This window comes from Taeniopygia guttata, chromosome 23, assembly GCF_048771995.1.
Source record: "Taeniopygia guttata chromosome 23, bTaeGut7.mat, whole genome shotgun sequence".
Classification (NCBI taxonomy): domain Eukaryota; kingdom Metazoa; phylum Chordata; class Aves; order Passeriformes; family Estrildidae; genus Taeniopygia; species Taeniopygia guttata.
In genome coordinates, this window is record NC_133048.1 from 6679009 (window position 1) to 6701107 (window position 22099).

Here is a 22099-nt window from a genome sequence, read left to right on the forward strand (position 1 = left end):
CCTTAGTGCAGCAGCAGCAGGTGAAAAGAGGGGATAAAGTCAGTGTTTATAAATGCCATCAATTTTGTGCTGCTCATTCCACTTCCCTCATTCCATAAATGAAGTGTCTTAGGTTGCAAGATGTAGTTGAGGGTGTGTATTCTACTGCCACCTGTCAGAGCTGGGGCAGGGCTCTGCTGCTCTTTGGGCACTTTTCTTTATCTCTCCCACAGCCAATCCTCCCTCCAGGAGATCTCTGCTGTTCATGGCCACTGAGTGTCCCTGCATGGCTGAGAAAATTCCATCATCCCATGGGGAGATGCTGCGCCCAGGGGAGGAGCCGAGCATTCCTACCTGGATACAATCTGACCTGGGAACAGCACAGCAGCCTTTACCCCCTGTATTCCCAGAGGAGCAGCTTTCTTCCCCACTGCATTCCCAGAGGAGCAGCTTTCTTCCCCACTGCATTCCCAGAGGAGCAGCTTTCTTCCCACTGCATTCCCAGAGGAGCCCAGGCCCATCTCCCCCAGCCCTGGAGCTCCAGAGGAGAACTCCCCCCTTGTGCAGGATCCTGCTCCAGCAGAAGCACAGCTGGCACTGCAGGAGGGCTGAGCCACCCTGGGATGGGGCTGCTGCCACCTCCCTGCCCCACAGGCTGCCAGGGCTGCTCTGACTCTGGCAGTGTTGTTCTGTATTACTGCATTTTTATTTCTATATTTATTTTTTAATATATTTCTTTCCTAATAAAGAACTGCAATTCCTACTCCAATACCTTTGCCTGAGAGCCCCTTAATTTCAAAATTATAACAATTTGGACGGAAGGGGTTTACATTTTTCATTTCACAGGATGCTCCTCCCTTCCTTAACAGACACCTGTCTGTTTAAACCAAGACATGAAGTCACACAAAGCTCTGCCTTGGTGCCACACTCATCTTGGGAACTAGCATTATGAGCAGCCAGATCTGCCTTCCTGTAATCTTGAAAAACTCGGGACTTAATTTTGACTCTTGACACAACCTCAAAACACAACCTGAGCTTCAACCAGAAAAAAACCCACCAGAAGCTCATGTTGTTTCAACTGAGTTGAGGAACAGTGGTTCATTAGGAATGTGGTTTCTTCACTTACAAAACCAAAAAGGAACATTTCTGTCCCCACATTAACACACCATGTGAGACAGAGACTCTTGCAGCCAAGGTCTGCAGGACCTGCCTCACTTCTGCTCTCAAAACAACTTTCTGCAATTGATTTTTCCTACCGCACAGTCTCCAAAGCTAAGTGGGAGAAGGTGCTAGAGTGACATTAAGTACTTGGTAGAGGACTCCTGCAAACAAAGCCTGTCTTAAACCAAGCTGGATTTAATCCTCAACTGAATTATTCTGGTCAGTTTGATATCTTAGAGCTGCAGCCTTGTGTACTCCCAGGAGCACCCAACCCACACCCAAGAGTGTCCAACAGACCCTACACTTTGAATGTCATCAGCAATGACTCAGAGTCTGATGGCTCCTGCTTTGAGAAAGGAATACTGAAGGTTAGTCCAAGAAGTCATTAACACAGACCATATATAGCTTTTTTTGTTAATAAGCAGTGGAAAGAAGGTCTGATTTGCAATAACATTTATTAATGGATAAATGTACATATTTACAAAGAAAAATCTGAGAAAAAATACAAAACCAAAAAAGTGTTCCAAAAGAGAGCATTTTAGGTAAAAAAGAAAGTGTTTCTAGTCCCCACAGGACTAGTCTAACAGGACTGTCTACCATTGCCAAAAGATCCCAAAGGGGCTCAAACCAAGGCCCGTCCTTCCATCCAACCCCACAAACCACAAAAGATGCAAACAGAGGAATCACCTCTGTCAGGTTCTCCAGTGTCACCCAGTTCTCAAGTGTACTAATAAGTACAGACCACGGAGTTTCTGCATGAATCCATAACCCTTTCTTGGGCTAAATTTATCCATAAAACTTCCTCATCCTGTAGGTAAGAACAGGCACCATCAACTCATGACAAGGAAAAAAGAAAACCCAGTTAAACCAGTGAAAAAATTCTCAAAGTGACAAATTACTAACACTGATGTGAAGTGAAAGACATTGCCCATCATCATTAGGATCTGGACTTGATGATCCTTATGGGTCCCTTCCAACTCAGGGTATTTCATGATTCTATGATAACCTTCCCAGGAGCCGGTGGTACAGCCAAGCCTCATTCCTCCAAACACAAACTACTGCCTTTGGTGCTGAGGAAACCCACCTCTACTGATATGGAATACCTACTCTTTAGGGTCATCACTAGTTACTGGACAAACCACAAGAGAGGGCAGCCAGTCTTGGCTGAAGACTGCCCTGACTGAGCTGCCCATGGAGAGTCCTCAGCTTACCTTCCATAACTCCTCGAGTGAGGCAGAAGGTGGGAGGAGATGCAGCCAACAGCCTCATTTATCATTTGCTCCCTTTTAGAGGTCAAAAAAGAAAAAGGGATGTTGTTTCACAGCAATGAAGACCTCAAGTATCATCACACACAGAGCCCCACACCCAGCACAGCCTCGGAGCTGAATCCGAGTCACAAGCTATTGGCTCTGGCACATCTGCTGCTTCAAAATACGGATTTCAGCGTTTTCCTAAAGCAAGAAAGCACAAGAAACTCCTGTGTGTTTTAGGTGGCGTCCAAAAGAGCTTGAATCTGGGTAAGGAGATTCAGGAAGTGAGTGAGGAGCCAACCATCAATATCACGATGGGAAGCACTGAACCCTCTAAAGCTCCCAATGGGATCCTACACACGAGCATCAAAGAGCTGAGTGACCACACCACAAAACACTGGGCAAAACTGCTGGCAGACTTATCCTGCCTATGTCACCAGTGTGCCAGTCACCAGAATGTCATTTTCTGCAGCAGGTCACATTGAAAAACCACGATTTCTCATGCCAGCCTGGATGAGGTTACATGCTGCAGACATTTCCAGCTTCTCTGCAGGAGGGATAACTCAGTTTTCCATTGCTCATAGCCTGGCACTGCACCAGCCAGGATGAACAGGGTGTGTGAATCTCTGTGTCAATGGGTGCCAGTGTCAGGGCAGGCAGCCAGGAGCTGCTCGTGTTCCCAGCAAGTTTATTCCTGAGGAAAATAGAGTTCATGTACTGGTTCCTTTATAGATCCCCTGAAATCTCAGCCTTTAAACAGCACTAGAGCCAATCAGCTCTCCCTGTGCCACAGGGATGACAGCAGGACTCACAAAACTCTCCTCTTGATGCTGCATCCTGTGCTGACATCATGGGAAAAGGGGGAAACCAGAGCACCAAGGTGTCAAAGATATGGAATGTGCACAAACGGGATCCTTATGTGGATTGCCATGGACTGTTATCCCTTTGCATCACAAGCAAACAGGGAAAAAAGCAGAGGAGCGACTAGGAAAGGGGTTCTAACACAGCGGGCACATCCCTGGGGCTTTGGACAGACAAGGTTTCTGTTCTTGCTAAGTTACAGGCCTCCTCTGTCAGGAGGGATCATATCTACCTGGGGGAATATGGATAACTGGTGTCTAAACTGCCAGAGACACAGAAAGCATTTGTTCAATTTCTTTATATTCTGCAATGATAATTGGTATGTATGTTCAGGAACAAAAATGTTCCTGAGCATTCTCAGAGTGTAAAGTTTCCAAGGTTTTTTGCTGATGACAACCAGCCTTATCTCAAGATTAAAAAAGAGAGAAAGAGACCATTTGAATTAAAGCATTACAGAATTGAGTAGAGGTGACAGAGTCCATCTCTTATCCGGCTGGGATGAGACACCCCAAGCACTCTGGCCTAAGGTTGCTCTGGACAAAAAGTTTTAGAATTCAGGTCCTTTGAAAATGGGCGACAGAGCTATAGAAACCATGGCTTTGCCAAAGCCACTAATGTGGGTTCCGAGTTCTTGTCACTGGATCAGAAATGCAGTAAACTCAGCTGTGCTCACTGCAGCATCCCAAGCAGTGATCCTGAGCAATGGCTTTGGAAAGGAATCACCTGTGTGTTCAAACTCCAGGAAATATGGACAGAAAATGGACAGAGAGATCCAAACAACTCCTGTTTCTTCCCTCTTCACACCAGGTTGAGAAGAACAAACAATCCCAGCTCTTCGTCATAACTGTTACTATTTTGGAAAGGAGATGCAGGCAAGGAATGACAGCTACAAGCATCCCCTGACTTCTTCCACCCTGCATTTTCCACACAGCATATGGCATCCCAGCATCCTCCCTCACCTCTCCACTCCAGGGCCCACCTCCATCTTCCTAAACTCCACACCAGATGTGCTGGAGTCCAAGTGCATTCCAAGGCATGCTCCAAGGATTCAGGGAGGTAGCCAGCCAACACCCTCCTTCAAACCAGACTACACCTGGATAACAACCCTCAGACTTCTACACTTCCTAGTGCCAAAGGAGGAAGACTGTATATTAAAGGCAGTATATTAAAAAGGGAAGAATATTTTCCAATGAAAAGTCAGCATCCTCACAAAACAAAGTCCTAAAGGCACAAACTGGTAAACTAATCGGAGCAGGTTACAAGAGGAATTGGAAAGATTCCTGTGGGATTAAAACAAAGGGTTTGTCTAGCAATCTAAGTTTCTGAGACAGCATTTAGAACCTCAACCTGTACCTCAAGAGGAAGAGATGGCTCGAGTGGCCCATGATAACCCACAGACCCTCAGACCACACAGCATATACCATATTTGCGTTATTCCTTCAAGTTTATCTGCTAGCTTCCTAAATAATACTGTTCACACAGATACAGATCTAGAAAGGCTTATAAATACAGCTATTTATATATATTCACACATTTTAGTCCATGTAATAAAGGCCTTCTCCTTTCTCTTCCATGCTGCTGGAGCAGTTGCTACCATTGGTGACAATAGGGGGTGTTCTCAGAGTGACTGTGTCCAGCCCAGTCTTCCAGTGGACACAGGAGAACACGAATTAGTGCTGAAAGGAGAAATGGGGGGCTCAGCTCAGCCCCATCATTACTATTTACAGAAAAGAAACCCCTTAGACACAAAGCCCCACCTTCTCTCCAGTTCACAAACCAGCTCTGCTCAGTCCAGCTGGGCTGGAGCCTGCACAGCTCAGCCAGGATAACTTGGACAAATGGGAGCATCATCCAGACACTTACATTGTAGGCAATGAAAAACAACCAGCATGCAACAGTTTGGTTAAAGAAGTCAAAAACAATTGAGGGCTTTAACATTAGATGTGTGTCCTGATGTGGTTAAGTCAACATGACAATAGAGGGAATACTCAAACAATAGGCAACTTCATCTCTGTGACCTAAGCAAACATGCCTCAGTTAGTTCTACACAAATTAAATGAAACACATCCCAAGTGCACCAAGACCTTCAAATAAAAAAAAAAATTAATCTATGTTTACAATAAATATCTCCTTGCAATGGGTTTTCTCCTGTAACACTATGTATTTTCTTGGATGTGAGAATAGGGGTGGAGAGGGAAGCTGGGATACTTTGTCACAGGTTTCCCCCACTAGAAAATGAAAAGCACACCCTGCCCCTGAATTATTACCAAGAGGAGCAGTGAGCACTTTTTATTTAAATGCCAATCTGAGTTTCCTAGAAGTTTAGTGCTTATGGATTAGATTCCAATGTTCTTCCTAGAGAGTCAACCTCTTGTTCCCCACAGAGGCTGTGGATTCCCATGCCTAGAATTGTTCAAGGCCAGGTTGGATGGGACCTGGAACGACCTGTTCTGGGGGAAGGTTCCCTACCCATAGCAGAGAGGGAACAAGACGATGTTTATGGGCCCTTCCAACCCCAAACCATTCCAGGATTCTGTGATTCAGAAGATTCCTGTAAAGCACATTTTAGATCAGTGTCAAATGTTCTTCAGCTTGTGAGTATCTTACATTTAAAATAACAAGCTTAAAAGCAATTATCCAGCAATTCCTATGGGAAGTCGTCAGGGGCTTGGGAAACCAGACTCTCCTCTCAGGATTTCCTCCCCTCATCTGCTCTCCCACAGCAGCTGGGAACACAATTCAAAGAATTTGCTTTTGCACCATAGGAAACTTCAGAATGGACCTGGCAATCCACAGCCACTCCTGCCAGGTCCCATCACAGCCACACAAGGACATACAGAAGGATTAACACAACAGTCACAGGGTGTCCCTCCCAGGGACAGCGAACTACGGAGATCAAAGACCAGGACAAAGAAGATGCAGCAGAGACTACAGCCCAGAAGTTCAGGAGCTTTGGTCTTCAGGTTTCAACATGACCCTGTTGCCACTCAGAGAAAGAGCAACCACCAAACAGTCAGTGCTATGACCAGGAGAAAGGACATCATAAAGGGAATACGTGGAGAAGGAAAAATGCTAGGGTATAGCTGACACTTTTTGAGTGATTTCTGCTCTTCAGGGATTGTAATAGAAACCTTTGGAAGAGTTGCTTCACTTGCTGGCCGGGGAAAGGCTGTCTCAGTAGGTATCTCCTGCTCTTTTAGTTTGTCTTCATTCTGTACTAACAGAGGCCGTTCCTGTGTCTGCTTTCATGGTAGAAGATCAAGAAAGACAGAGAGAGATGAACAAAAATGACAGATGGAAAGTGCCCAAAATGACACTTGGAGATGTGCAAAGCATTATGGCAGCTCTTATCAACATAAAATAAACTGCCCTGGGGAGCTGCTGGTGGCCTGGGTCACACCAGCCCTGGAGCTACAGAACCATGTTCTGTCTGCAGAGCTCATCAACATCTGTATTGGGATCATGGGTCTTTGGTGACTCTCCTCCCAGAAAAGTGTATGCCCAAAATCTTCCAGATTGTTTTGGAATTGGAATAGTGAGAAAAACGTTTGAAGCATTCGAAACAGGAATGGTGTGGTACAAAATGTGGTCTCTGACAGCTTCCTAATCTACAGTGCCCTTAAAACCCAGTGTTTGGAAAATCCCATGGAACAGCCAGGCTGCAGAGCAGATACAAAACACTTTTCCAAAGTTCTAATCAGAGTATCAAAATTTCAATTGGTTTGAAAATTCTATTGAACAAGTGAAAAACTGTAAATCTTAGAAATCCCACACATGGAATGGGCAGAGTGGCAGTAGGAGCAGTGCAAAATCCTGGAATTTTGTTCTGTGTTTTAGCATTTTTGTTTCTGGAGTCTAAAGAACAATAAAAACCCAGAATGAGTAAATCAGCACACTGGACCATGCAAGGGCTTCAGCACTTCTGCTGAAGAAAGGAATGATTGTGGGAATGTTGCTGTTCAGTAACTCTACATCCCTTTAGTTTGCCAGCCCTGGTCAAACCCGAGTGTACTTAGGAAAGGAAAAACTTGGCTCTAAGCTCTCTCAGCTGAGCCAACCTCCGCTGGTCAGTGCGGTATTTTGGGACTGGTTCTTTGCACACCCCTAAGTGGTGAGAATTTGGGAGAAAGTAGCTGGGAGACTGGGCAGCAAAAGAAAATATAAAATGCAAGAGTAACAAGTAACATGATCATTAAAACAACAACAACAACAAAAAAAAAAAAACAAAAAAAAAAAAAGGAAAAAAAAAGGAAAGAAAGACGACATAAAAAAAAACAGGGAACAGTTAAATTTTCAGAATTGCTTTTGTCTCCAAATACATGGTTATACTGGTCATGCAGCTTTTTCAAACCAGCCATGCACCAAAATAAGCAAAAACTGAAAGCTGCAAAAGCTGCAGCAGTGCCAAAGTCCTCTGGGTGTGAGTTATGAAACTACTTCATGTAGCAAAAAAACCAAAAACCATTATACAGCAGCTGCTGTTGAGCTTTTGCTCGGTGCCATTGCAATAGCAAGTCTGGTTCAGAAGCACAGATCAGAGCAGCAGCTTTGCCTCAAGCCCACCAACCTGTCTCTCAGAAGATGGGACAGTGACTTTCTTGACCTGGACACACAAAGCGTGTTACGGTTCAGTTGTCTCATAATAAAACATACAGGAATAGCAGAGAAGTGGGCGCTGGCAAAAAACCTTTGGCCACTAAGGCAGGGCATCATGAACAGGAGCGATGGCTTTGCACCATGATTTACAATTCCTTAATTACCATCTGATTTATGATCCTTCAACACATGCACGTGAGGGAAAACTTTCTCCCCGGTCAGTGCCTGGGGAAGATGCATTTCTGGAAGTTCAAAGCAGGACATATCAACCTCAGGGTGAGATCATTTTTTCAAAGAGGACCAGATTAAGAAGGAACTTCCAGAAATGCAAATCTAGGGCTGACACCAATTCTGCAGTGCTCCAGATCCACTGCAGTCTTAGGTGGGACAAGCTCACACCATCGAGTTATGGTGACCAGCAGGCCTCCAAGGTCTCAGTGTGGTCACCTTTCAAGAAATTCTTTATAAAAAAAACAAGAATAACATTCTTGAACTGCAGTTGTAGAGCTTGAGAGCCTCTGCTCTGTCCCACCCACTGGGCACTGTGAGCAGAGCTCTGCTGCCCACACTCCTGAAGAATCTACACTGAGGCTCAGCCACAGAGGGTAAAGTCCATCCATTTGTTAAACAGGGTAATCCCAATGATAGGCTGCCCACAAAAACAGTGGCTGCCCCATGATCCCTGGAAAGTCAGGCTGGATGGGGCTTGGAGGAACTCAGGACAGTGGAAGGTGCCCCAGCCCATGGCAGGGGTGGGACTGGAGGGGCTTTAAGTTCCCTTCCAATTTAAACCGTTCTGAGCTTCTGTAACAACCAACCCCGATTAAGTTCATTTTGGGGATCTCATTTTTCCAGTAGGCACAAAAAGCCCTTTAGCCCTGGCTTTACTCCAAGCTTTGAGGAGTAGTAAACTCGGTGTTAAACCCTTTATACATGTTACAATTACCCTCCCTCCATCCACTGAAAGATTATTTCCTGATTAATAAGTATCTGCCTTGTTTGAATATGAAATACTAGTTCATCTGCAGGGCTTTGAGAAGGAAGGAGAGTCTTCAATTGCCACCATTTGCAGTCAAGATGCAATTTTTCTGTTGCAATAAAAAATTGCATTTACCACTTAAAAGACTGATTACCACAGGCACTAACTACAGTTTTACTCACAGACTCCAAATCTGAGCCAGTTACCACTAGCATGACACAGAGCTGTCTGTTAGCCAGAAGAAACCAGTTGGTGACTGTTTTTTAACTTGAAAAGTTACCATTTTAAGCAAATTAGCAGAGAAACTGTGAGTGTATGTGGTTACTAACACACAGTTCCTGGAAGGAGGGAGATTCTCATCATGTTTGAACAGCCCTGCTGTGGCCACTCAAGGAGTCTTTTCAAAGCCTCCACAGCAGATCAGCCCCTGGAGTTCCTAATGCAAGCCTAAACCAAACAACATACCAGATTAACTGGAGAACAAAATTATTTTGGAAAAATCATCCGATCCCAGTGCTTCTGCACTGGGTTATCTGTAATGTTATCACTGAAGTAATATTTTCAGTCTTTGGATATTGGGTTTGTCAGGGTTTTTTCCACATTCTGAGGAGATCCAGGAATGAGCCAGTCCCCAAACCAGCCATGGGAAGTGCTGTCTAGCATCTGACACTGACAGCAACACTAGGAAAAGTAACATCAATACCAGTTAAGGAATTCTTACATCCTTCTCTACCAAAAAATCACATTTTTATGATACTATGACTAAAGCTTTGATTCTCTCAGAGAACATTCTACATGGTACAAGTCAATACTAACTATTAAAATTGACAATAAGCAGAAGCTAAGGGGAGCTGAATCCCACAGTGCAACACTGCCCCTTGGAACACCCCATGCCAAGGTACTCACTCCATCCGCTCCTGTGGGAATCTGCCCGTTGACGTTGAGGCTTCGGAAAGGGGAGTGGGTGGACAAACGTTTGTCCCACTCACTCGGCCGAGGCTCTGGGACGGATTCCATGAAGTTTTTCTTCAACTCACTGATGTTGGCATGATGCTTCTTTATTTCTTCCTGGGTCTTATCTAGATCCTATCAGCAAAAGGACAGGATAAGTGAAGGGACACGGAGAAACTCGGGACTGCCTAAGCTGTGTTTAGCAAAGCTGCACTTAAGCAGAACTACTGACAACTTCCCAAACTGTGCTCACACTGCAAACACACAAAGGGAGTGTCCTCTCTCCTCCTCTTTGATTAACTGAGATAAACTGCAACCCCAGAACAGGGTCTCCTCCAGCAGCAGGACATGCCATTGATTCATCTCAAGCTACACCAAAGCAGGTGACAGCTGAGCTGGAATATCATGGATTTTCCCCAAACAGGATTTTTTAAATTTGCCAGACTATGTTTCTTTGGGTTATTAAATTTAAGATCTTTAAATTTTGTGGGCTTGCTTTCTTTACCTTCTGCTAGCATGAGTACTTCCAGGTATTAATACAATTGATGATAAAGAAAATCTTTTCTCAATTTTATTTACTCACTTCACACCTGTTTCTCTTTTTTCCTAGCAGAAATTATCTTTGCTTCCAGAATATCCCCATTGCCATTTTTTCCCCCTCCCTCTCATCTCATCCCTCCAGGAACTTTCATAGGCAGTTTTAGACTTCAGAAACAAAGATGGGATTATTTTTTTTGGAAAAAAAAAATCAAACTGAAATTTTATTTTATGCTGGATCAATCAAGAAACTCCTGCTAAAATGTTTCATCTGGAAAAAGTCACATTTTTACTGTGTGATGCCCGTTTACAGCATAAACACACACACTTCAAGGCAAGTCAACCTTTAAAAATAGCTCTTCCTTGCAAGCAAATCAGAGGCTGTAGAAAAGAAAGCTTTTGCAGAAGGCAAACAACTTTTCAGGACAAGGCCAAAAAGCAGCAAGAAAGGGGAAAATCAAGGTCAGTAAAAGCATCACCAGGAAATGTCACTCTTTTTGTGCTTTTAGGTGGTACTCAGCCCATCGATTTTAGAAAATGGGACAGCAAATGCATCCCTAAAGAAGGGACCTCCCAAAAATCTCCATTCCTGCAGCTCACCGAGGACACACCACTCTCCTTCCACAGGGTTAAACTCCAAATGCCTCTTTAAAAATATTTACTTTTTTTGGCACAGTTCTGGGGGGAAAATAACAAATTTTGGCTTCTATCCTAGATGAAAGTATAAGGCAAGAGCCTGTTAGGTAGGGAAAAAAAGTAGAAACTAGTCTGCTGTGGACTCTGGAGTAAGTCCCTTCCTGGTCCAAGAACCCTACAGCTGCTCCTGGCTCAGAGAAGAAAGAAGGACCACCTTGGCTTTTCAGCACTGCCCAGGAGCAGGGCCGGGGAGGCTGGCAGCGGAGCCAAAGCCACGAGGAGCTACATGGAGCCAGGTCTGGGAAGCACCTTGAGGAACCAGCTTGCTCAGTGTTACCATTTTCCTCCTGGTTTTCCCTCTCTGCAGGAAGCCAGTGCACATGGAGCGTTAAAAGGCTCTCAGTAAAATCACTAGGCAGCTTCAGGAGTGTGAGGTCTGCCAGGAAAATACCTGATCTGCCAAGTGCATGGATTAAAAAAATAAAGGGAAAAAAGGGGGTGAGCTGCTGGGTCAGCCCTATTGTAGGGGAGGGCTGGAGTACCTGCAACAGAACTGTGGGACATGAAGTGGAGAGGGAAAGGGCTTGGAGGCAAGTATTGCACGGAGGGGAAAAAATAAGTTAGAAGCAATTACAAAGCTGTGTTTGGGGCTGGGGAATTGGAGCTGTTTGAATTAGGTGAAAAAGCAACAGGCACGGTCTTCAGAGCGCTCCAACGGTGGCCAAACTCTGCCTATCATGTGCAGACCCTTCACTTGTGACTCAAAGCTGTATGTTGTAGCAGTCCAAAAAAAAAAAAAAAAAAACCACAAAAAAAATCCCAACAAAACCCAAAACAAAAACAACAAACCCCAAGAAACCCACACAGGAGCTGCAAAACTTTGAACATTCTGATGAGAAGGCAGTTAATACACTCCACTTTCAAGGGATACCACTAGGGAAAACCCTACAAGCTGCTGGTGCTGTAAGTTTGAGTAGGAACATGTAACACAGGACCGAGTATCAGAAGCCACAAAACATCTCCCATACCAGAGTGTATTAAAGAAAATAAAATATATGATTGGCATGGTCTGTTCTGAGACTGAGCTTAGGTGAAAACAAGTGGAAAGGGCTTTCAAATCCAAAGAGAGGAGCTGTACTATGGAAGGATGAGCCAACTGTGACCACTGAGCCTCTCTGTCAGATCCAGAGGGACTTGGCACTGAGGCAGGATGGGGCCCAAGGGTAGTGACGTGCTGCAAGGCCAAAAAGGCCTGGGAAGAGGATGGAAAAGCTGCAAACACCACTGCATCATCCAAAAAGATCACTCCTGCCTGAAGCAACATTGACATTGTGGTGGCCTGGACACCACAGAGGTGACAATTTCACATAATCCTGGAATGATTTGGGTTGGACGGGAACTTAAAGTCCATCCCACTCTTCGCCTGTCCTGGCCAGGGACACCTTCCATTATCCCAGCTTGCTCCAAATCCCATCCAACCTGGCCTTGGGACACTTCCAGGGATCCAAGGGCAACCACAGCTGCTCTAGGCAATCTGCCCCAGCTTCACTACAGCTTCTCCTGAATTTTGTATTTTCACAGAATGGCTTTTCCCCCAGGAAAAAATTTGTTTTAAGTAGTGAAAAACTGGTCAATGAGCCCAGCACTACAATCCATGACCCCCTGAGCAGCCAGTGGGTCCCAGAGCAGATCTGAGCACTGCCAATCATGTATTTTGGGGAGGTATGAGAGAATGAAAGTCAGAAGAGGAAGAAGGAAGAAGGCCTGCACATCATCATGTTTACTGTCACCATGCAGAAGCATAATTAAAATATCAAATCAAATCAAAAGGTCTTTCATGCAAGAGCATGCAAAAACAAGGGCAGCAGCAGAAGAGGAAGAAGTTCAGCGCAGATACAGAAGTTTTAGCAAATGCAACTCAAAAAAAGCTTCAAGTTCATACAAACCTCCAACATTAAATTGCTATGCCTGATATAAATGTTTTCACCATCTAGCCTCTTTGATCTCTTCTGTGAAAATGAAAGAAAAGGGGAAAACAAAACAAAACAAAAAAAAAGCACAAAAAATTAAAACGTTGGTCTTGTGCGATCAATAAATTGGCAAATTAAAAAGTTAACTCAGCGTTGGGAGTGCAGCGCTGTGGCAGCATGGGGTGGAAATTCCGCTGGGAATGGGGGTCTGGCTCATGACGAATGGGAGATGCAATGAGTCCTTTAAAGAGACAGCTCCCAGGGGGCCTTGGCTCTGGCCACAAAGAGACAGCTCCTGGTTTTCTGTGGTAGCAGAGTCACCACACCATATTCCTGAGAGATGCAGGCCCACCCCCGAGTTTGAGGCCGCACTGGGGACTTTTACAAGGTCCCAATGTGCACAGCAACTGCACTGTAACCACTTTCCCATCTTGAATTACTATTACTTAATCAATACCAAAGAAGCTTTCTCCTGATTTTTGTTTTGCATTTCCGGCAATGCAGGCTACATTTAGTTTCTAGCTAAATTTGTTACAGAGAAGAAATTTCATAAATCAAAACATGTGTTCCTTCTAAACATTCAACATGCATAATTTCAGCAATGAGGTGGTCTATGAGACAAAAGGCTATTAATTTTCAAATCAAGTATTTTGTAGTTTAAAAGAAAATCAACACCCCAGCCCAAAACCCATGAAGAAATTGGAGCACTGTCTTTTTAAACAGGTTACAGATGCATGAATGATATGGCAAATTTGGCCAGTGAAAGGGTAAAATGGCTAACCTTCCTCATTCTTATCAGCTCTTCCTCTTTTTCTGCAGGCTGCTGGTGTTGGGCAGAGATAAAAAAAAAAAAAAAAGAAAAAAAGAGTTGTTGGTTCATTTAACTATGTTGAACCTTGGGAAAAAAAAGTGTGAGCAACCTAAACTGAATTATTAGCACAAACCTGGGGCTGGGCACCATTCATGGTGGGGACTGTGACCTCAATGTGTGTTTTCCTCACCTACATTTAAGAAATAAATTGGCAAAAACATTTCTTGTTAGTAGATTTGTTTTAAGAAACCATTTAGTTTCTGAAAACAGCTGCATAAAGTTGGTTTTGAAGTGCTGGGGGAACAGGCAAAAACCAACATGCAGCCCTGGGCAGGGGTTAATAACATGGCAGCTCCCCATAACTTTGTTAGTCAACAGCATGTTAAATAATTCCTCCAGCTTGAGAATTATTTGTATTTGAAACCAGTGCTTCTGAAGAAGGGCTTCCCACTTGCATTAGCTTGACTAGGCAATGTTTTCAAATGGCATTGGCAGCTGGATCTCCCAGTAAAAATCCAAACAAAGCAACATGCTCAAATTAACACACACCTTCTCAAAACCAGAAATTATTGGTTATACCACAGGCACTATGGTGGAGGAGGCAGTAAGAAGAGGCATAGCTACAAAACCAAGCCTAACACCACAAAATAGGTTCTTTCCTGTCCATGAGTAGAAAGCCAAGATTGTCTTAACACTCTAAAGGAAGTATTTTAGGGAAACTAGATTGACAAATACTCTGAAGGCAAAAGCATCAGTGGGTGTTAGAAGAAGTGATGCAGCTCCATTGGAGAAACAGTAAATTTAGTACGTTCAAATCCATATTTTCCTCCCACAACTATATTTAAAGGAGAAAAAAATCTAATGTTTAAGCATTTAGGAAAAAAAACTGTAATAAGTAAGATGGGAGAAGTAAAATTTCCTCATTCTCAGTGTAACATAATTGGAGGAAGCAGCTGGGCAGGAATAGCAGGGCAGGATCTTTGTGCTCGAATTACCACCCCACAGTGCCAGTCTGAAGTTCTCTTCAGCAGTTTCATTTAAGAATTACTGTTCATGCAGGCCATGGATTTTTTTTAAGCAACTGCTCTTTCGTCACCTCCATCTCCAAACCTTAATTAATAGGAATCTTCCCTGGAGATGCTCACACAAGACTGACTTGTTTGATATGTTTAGAATTATGTGGTTCCAGAAATGCTGAGAACAGCTAAATTTTGGAGTAATGTGAAAACTGTGTCTCAAGGCAAACACTTCTGCTGCATCACTGCAAGGTTTCAATAAGTCAGTAATATCTGCTGAATATTAAGGACACTGTAATATCAGCAATAATCTTGCACATTATTTTGACTTATTAGAACAGCACACAAGTATCAACCCCAGCAAAGAACTCACACATTTATAGAAAAATCAAATAACTGTTAAAAGTACAGAATATAAACAATAAACTCCCCAAGGTCTCACCAGTGCCATTTTCAACTTCAAGTTTTAAACTAACTGAAGTTTTAGTCCAGTTTGCAGTCACTGTATTACCAGCTCTCCCAGCAAAGGCCTATCATACTGAAAAACATTCTGGCACTGGGCTACAGACCAGATCCATTATCACTGATTTCACTGCAATTCCCTCCTGCTGTCATACCAGGAATCACGAGGCACAGTCTGGCCACGGGTGAGCTCTGAACTCTAGCTCCATGATCACGTGCAACTCTTGCCAGTGTTTTTAACCATCTAGCAGGCTGCACTTGCTTTGACTACAACCACCAATACTCAAGTGCCCTGGAGTTCCCTCTTCCACCTGGAACGTCACAGCTGGGATTCCCCTGGCACCCAGACCCCTGTGCCTGTTCCCACCCAACACTGAGGGATGAGGGATAAACCCCTCATCTCCCAGGACAGAGCTGCTGCTTTGAGGTGACTTTCTTGAGCAATGCTCCAGCCCAGCTCTTCCCAAGAGACTCTGCTCTGACCTACCTTTGAGGCATCCACTGGCTCCTCGGGTTTCTCCAGTGGATATTCTTCACGTCTCCCATCAGATTTTGCTGTTTCCTTCCCTACTTTAGATGTGGCCATGTCCTTCACATTTGACTTAGCTGGGGCTGGCTCTGCAGGGTGGTTCTGAGCAATAGCTGGGGCTGAAGTGGGCCTGGGACTCCGCTCTGGTGTTATCACAGCCACTGCTGAGGATGGGAGACAGACAGGGACACAGTTCAGAGCAGGTGACTTTTCAAAGGACTGCACAAAGTCTTTCCAAATTACAGTGCTGTCATTTAAAAAGAAATGGAGAAGGAGGAGGAGGATAAAAAAAAGGGAAAAGAAATAAAGATGTTGAGCAAAGCAGCTTGTGCATTTAGTACAGGAGAGTTGAGATTATTTTCTTTATGGCCTAAAATAAAATCAAATAAAACCCCATAGCAGATGGTTTACAAAAGCAAGCTTGCACTCTGCAGAGAAGCCACACCAGAAAGGCAAATCTATTTTTGACATTTTGCCATGAATTTCTGGGTCCTTCACACACAACTGACACGGACTTCATTCCAATGCAACTAGAAAAGACACAGCATGAGGAGTTCTGTACTCATGGGCATCTCCTCACGCAGAAACAGATGGCTTCCAGAAGAAAAACACATGCTTTCACCCCCCGCTCAAAAAAATAATCAACAAGCATTGCTCTAGCAAACTTCTCAGCAACTTCCCAGTGGGTTTCAAGGCAGGCTGGGGCTGTATGTCTGAGCTGGGTATCTTCAAGGCAGCACAGCAGGAAGATACCCATCGCCTCTAGGCCAGTGACAGTGCAGAAATGAACAGCATGCTGCCAAAAATCATCTTTTCAGAGGATAAGAGTTGTAAATATAAGCACTGGGTGAACACAAAATCAACTGCCTACTCTTTTCCTTCAGGTCCTGATTTGCCAGGTAGTTGCCCAAACCCAAGGAAGTAGTCAAACCAAAGCTGTGTGACAAAGTAAGCCCAAATTCATTTCCTGTGTGCACCTAGGTATATAATAAGCTATTTGGTCCTCCTGATGTTGGTTTTTAGGGATGTTTCACTAAAAGATACCCTGTCACATAAAAGAATACTTTTGACATGGTCTCACACTCCTAAAATCACAGTTTGCAGCAGGACCATACTGTGTATCATATTCCAGCCAATATGAGGTCACTCATAGAAAATTTGCTGTTAAAATAAAAATTGTAATTTCAAGCAACTCCTCAGTAAGAAATCCTGTTGTACTGAAAAGGTAACAACATCTCATCTGTGTCTTAATAAAACATAGAGAGAATAAGGTATCCATGTGGCTAAAAATGTACAACGTGGAGGCAAAAAAAGAATTTTTTTAAATTTCTGAATTTCCAGAGATTGGAATGACACTTTCAAGACAAACTCCTAGACATCACATCCTGTTGTAAACAACCTTAAAACCCACCCCACCACTGCTAGCTCCACCCTCTCCCTGCTCCTCGGCACAGCAGTTCATTTCTGTGACCCAGACACTGTGTTATCCTCTTCAAAGGACAGTAAGTGCGGTGTCCGAGTGTATTCATGTCACAGAAGTAGTGACAGCTGCTGGGAAGGTTGTACGGAGGTGAGATGGCAGGGACGGCCAGGATGAGGAGGATGCTGGGAGTGCAAAGCTGTCACTGCAGTGGTACCTGACTCCTTCGGCAGCGGCTCTAGTTCTCTCACCACCATGGTTTTCTCTCCCTCCTCCTCCTCCTCTTCAATTGGGCTTATCTCAATACTGCCAAGATCACGTTTGGCTAAAAAAGTTATGGATGTGTTAAAATGCCACCTTAAAGAGGAAGCAGCAAAGGAAATATTGCCATCAGTAAATCTGCAGGGCCATCTCTCTTCCTGCTCTCCCAGAGTATCAAGACATGCAGGAAAAATGGTAACAGACACCAAGCTTCTCCTGTGCCATCCAACAATGAGTTCTGGGCTGCCAGAACTGTATTTTAGTTACATTTTCATGATTAACTGCCTTTGGCTATTTTGACATATGATTTAAAGACAGTAAAAAGCACTGAGATATAAAACATAGGTTGGAATTGGGTGATTTTTAAGGTCTCTTGCAACCCAAACCATTCCAGAATTCTATGACTGATCACCATCACCATGACCATCACCTCACCAACAGTCCCTACTGGGAGCAGAGAAGCCAGGATGAGGGAAAGTGCAGGAGATGGATGAGAAGGGGCAGCTACAATGGGAGAGCCTTGGATGTGCTCAGGTCTGACACCAGCTGATGTCTGATCTGCTGCCACGCATCCTGTGGAATACAGAATCTGCTGAGGTGGAAGACACCCACAGGGATCATCAAGTCCAATTCCTGGTCCTGCACAGAACATCTCAACAATCCCACCCAGTGCCTGAAAGCATTGTCCAAATGTTCCTGGAGCTCTGGCAGCCTTGGGGCCATGACCGTTCTCCAGTGGTTTTCATAGCAACCAAGGAAACATGTGATGTTCCCAGTTACCTCCCTCTATGGCTTCAATCTCCTCTTCCTGCAACAAATAACCAACTCTACTTTTAGTTATGATTAATATGGATCTGTCTGCAGCAGCGATGTTGCTCTGACATCCTTCCCCAACTAGGCAAGTAGCAGTTCCCTAGAGAAGAAATAAAGTGGAATATAGCTGACCTTCAGCAGTCCCAGATCTCATAACCTGATTTCCAGGCACTGTAGCTCAGTGCACTCCTGCAGCTCAGGGGAACAAACTTCACAAGAAGGGACAGTATGGAAGGAGCTCTAAGAGGCCACTGCACACTCATTTCCACACACAGCCAGGGCATGGCACCCCCTCACTACACCTGAAAAGCAGCACACGGCAAAGCCAGGAGTGATTTTAGTGCCAACTAAACACCACCACAACCAGTGTAACCTCTGTCCTACAGCACTGCATCACTTCACCCCAGTAACAACAGCACAGGAGCCACTGCCACCAAACACCACTGCAGCTGTACCTGACCATGGCTGCACCAGCTCCACTGACTTTGGCTTGACAACAGGAACCTTAACGACCTCTACCGCTTCCTCCTCCTCTTCCTCCTCTGCAATGGGTTTCATTTCAAAAGTTTCAAGAGTGTGTTTGGCTAAAAAGAGGTTTGCAGGTGTTAATGGGGGTTGGGGACCCACACAAACACACAATGGTCACCAGAGCAAGAAGTGAGGAGATCCTTCTCAGTAGCTGGGAACAGCAAGGAAGTTTGCAGGCAGTTCAATAGTCATTTTCCACAATGGAACTGTGTGTCAGTCCTTTTAGGGCTGTCAGACCCAGCAGTGTATTGGATGAGAGGAGGAAAGAACACAAAGATAAGATTTATGGGCTCCTTGCCCAGGAAAGGAGATGTGGCACACGTGAACAGTTCTCGAGTATGGAACTAGGAAGGGCTCTGCCTGCTAAGTCTGGAGGTAAACAGGTGCTGGCTGGCAAAATCCAGGAAAAACACATCCAGTCAAAGAAGCTAGAAACCTATCAGCATTAATTAAATATACTTGAGTGATCAACTTCAAATCTGCCCTGGTGTCTGAAATTCCCCACCTTCTCCTTTTACAGCATCGGCCTTTCCCCACCAGGAGACGCTGATTAGTGAGGATTCAAGGAATGCCCACGGAGAGGAAGTTTGTCACACTTCGTGAAAACTTGATCTACATACTAGAAAAGCAGTCATGCAGTCAAAAGCAGTAATGCAGTCAAAAAATTCTGGGTGGTAGGAGAATACCCAAAGCATTTGCATGTGAATTATCTCCAGCCCTAATACACCACAGGTGGTCACTATCCAAGTGATGAAGACTGCAAATAGTTGCAACACCGCTGCTGTGATACGCTTATGAGTATTCAAATGTGCTGTTGTACCTACACACCTCTTAAGGACATTGATATTTATTAAAAATACCTATTCTAAGAGAAATATAAGCTCCACAGAGCAAAATGGGTAGCATTTCTCAAACACCAAAAAAAAACCCAACCCAAAATGGCAAGGAGGTTCTGGGATGAAGAATTTCAGAAACTTCATGAGAAGTTTCACGATCAAAACTTGAAAACTTTTAAGTTTTCAAATCCATATATACAAAACTACCCACATTTAACAAGAGAGTTCTCAAGTGCCAGCACATCCTAATCTTTTCCCCACCGCCCCACAGGAATTGAAGTCTAATAAGGTGCAAGATGGAAATTTAAGGAGTCTTCCAGAACTGGGCTGTGTCTCCTCTTACTGGGAAACTCTTCTTGCAAAGAAATGAAGAGAGAAAGCCACCAGATTTGGTGAAAATTGGAAATTGTCAGGAACAAGCATGTAAAGAGGATAGGAAAGGCACTGCAGAGAGTTTTAGACACCACCACAGCTATACCTGGCTTCTCTCGGATCTGATCCGCAGGTTTTGGTTCAGGAACCTCAACCACCACCACCTCCTTCTGCTTCTCCTCCTCTATGGTTCTGAACTCAATCTTTTGAGTCGCACGTTTAGCTGAAGAAACGGGGCACATGTTAACGACCGCCCGCATGGCAAAGGCACAGATGTCAAGGGGGCAGGAGTGTCACATTCCCAGGCTGCTCTTCTACCAGCTCCTACATTCAGGTGTAGCACTGAAGCTGCAATTTCTCTACCCAACTGGAGTCATAATGACATGGTCAACAGGCAACCAGCAGCACTGGTTCCCTTGCTGCTGCGCACTGTGCCTGAGGAATCGCACATGCCCAGAACTCCAAAGCTGGAATTTGGCTTTGCTGCCTTATGGAGTTTGAACCATCCCTTCCCTCCAGCTCCACGACATAAAACCCAGGCTCAGGAGGTCACTGAGCCCAGAAGCAGGGACAGCCTAGCTGCTGATGGCCATGGGATGCTGAACAGCCCTGGTCCCCCCAGGCTGCAGCACAAACTGAGGGATAAAGCAACACGGCCCTTGCTCCATCAGGCAGGTCTCTGTGGTGCACAGGGATGCCCCTCTTTCCCTGGATCTTAATACCCTGTGATACAGATGACATGGACCAAACTTAGGCACTCCCTTTTCCATGCCTCACCTCCTCTGCTGCTATCAATTTCTTTTAAAAATCTCAAAGATGAGCCTATCTCAACTCCGACCTGAGCATCGCTTTAAGAGACATTGAAAAAGTTTCTATCATGGCAAAAAATCTCCTCCTCATGTAAAACTACAGAATTTAAGAAGTCACATTAATCAAAACAAACAGAATGGCTTAATTTCTAATTTTCCGAAGGAAAATGCTTTGAGATCAAATGAAGAAATATCTTTACAAGCAGAACTTAGCCATAAGTCTTCAGCACCTACCTAAATTCTTTTCATCAGTCAGTTCTGCTGGGACCAGCCTTGGTTTGCATTTTTGTATTGGGTCTGGCTGAGATGGAGTTCATTTACCCATAACAGCCCTCACAGTGCTGTGATATTGAGAGAAGGATAAAAACTGGGAGAGGTATTGGGCAAAAGTACTGAGCAATGTTAGAGAGCAGAATGATCACGGGGAACTCTTGTTGTAATTGTGAAGGGAAAAGGGGTGGATTAGGTGCAAATCATCCACTTTTATTCTGTGTTGGGGGAATTTTTGGTTTGGTTGGGTGGTTTTGTGTATGTGAATGAAGGTTGTGTGATGAATCAGAATTTTCTGAGTTGGAAGGGACCCACAAGGATCATCAAGTCCAACTCAGAATCAGAGAATTACAGAATACTTTGAGTTGGAAGGGATCCATGAGGATCATAGTCTAACTCTTAAGTGAATGGCCAATACGGGGAACAAACCCATTCCTGTGGTGTTATCAGCACCCTGCTCTAACCAACTGAGCACCAATTCAGTCTCACTACAGGCACATAATTCCCAAACATGTAAGGGGCAGGAACAAGGTCTTGTCCTACACCGACAAGTTACACCTGCATTTTGGTACAGCAGGGTATCCAGGTGTTCCTTAAGGAGTACTTCAGCATCCTGGTGACTCCAGAAGGGAGAGAGAAGACACAGCAGGGACTGACTCACCTCCATCGAGGCTCCTGGACACTCTCTTGCTGGCTGTGCGCTCGAACTGGGGCGCGGGCCGGTCGATCAGGGCGCTCGCCTGCCGCGTCTGCGCCTGTGTCCGGCCACTGTAGCGGAATTTGGAGCCCAGCGCCAGGAACCTGCTCTTCGGGATGGCCTCAGTGGAAGTCAGCCTGAAAGACACACACATTTAAAAATCACACCTCCAAAGCCAGGAAGGGGCATGTGAAGAAGAATTAAAATAGAAATTAAAGGACTCTCTTTCATCCATTTGGCCAAGGAAATGCACATACTGATGATGTCTCACATCTACATGACCCAAAAATCATGGGTCTTACAAACAGAACTTGCTTAAAAATTTTCTGCAAAATAAACAGCTACCGTCCCTGAA

The 22099-nt window shown here is 44.5% G+C and overlaps 1 protein-coding gene across 42 annotated transcripts in view; it reads right to left on the minus strand.

Moving 5' to 3' along the window:
* EPB41 (erythrocyte membrane protein band 4.1) overlaps positions 1-22099 on the minus strand; it is a 94837-nt gene that overhangs the window by 13741 nt on the left and 58997 nt on the right. For 16 of the 42 annotated variants that reach the window (XM_072918020.1, XM_072918005.1, XM_072918012.1 and 13 more), the window contains 10 exons: positions 21709-21881; positions 20075-20191; positions 18688-18816; positions 17376-17483; positions 15697-15902; positions 13865-13921; positions 13702-13743; positions 12897-12959; positions 9733-9912; positions 7819-7854 (listed from right to left, as the gene is read on the minus strand). In XM_072918020.1, coding sequence (XP_072774121.1) covers positions 7819-7854; positions 9733-9912; positions 12897-12959; positions 13702-13743; positions 13865-13921; positions 15697-15902; positions 17376-17483; positions 18688-18816; positions 20075-20191; positions 21709-21881 — 1111 coding nt within the window. Of the gene's footprint in view, positions 1-6969; positions 7393-7818; positions 7855-9732; positions 9913-12896; positions 12960-13701; positions 13744-13864; positions 13922-15696; positions 15903-17375; positions 17484-18687; positions 18817-20074; positions 20192-21708; positions 21882-22099 lie in introns of those variants that run through there. The other 26 variants (XM_072918023.1, XM_072917997.1, XM_072918018.1 and 23 more) reach the window with 22 other exon arrangements.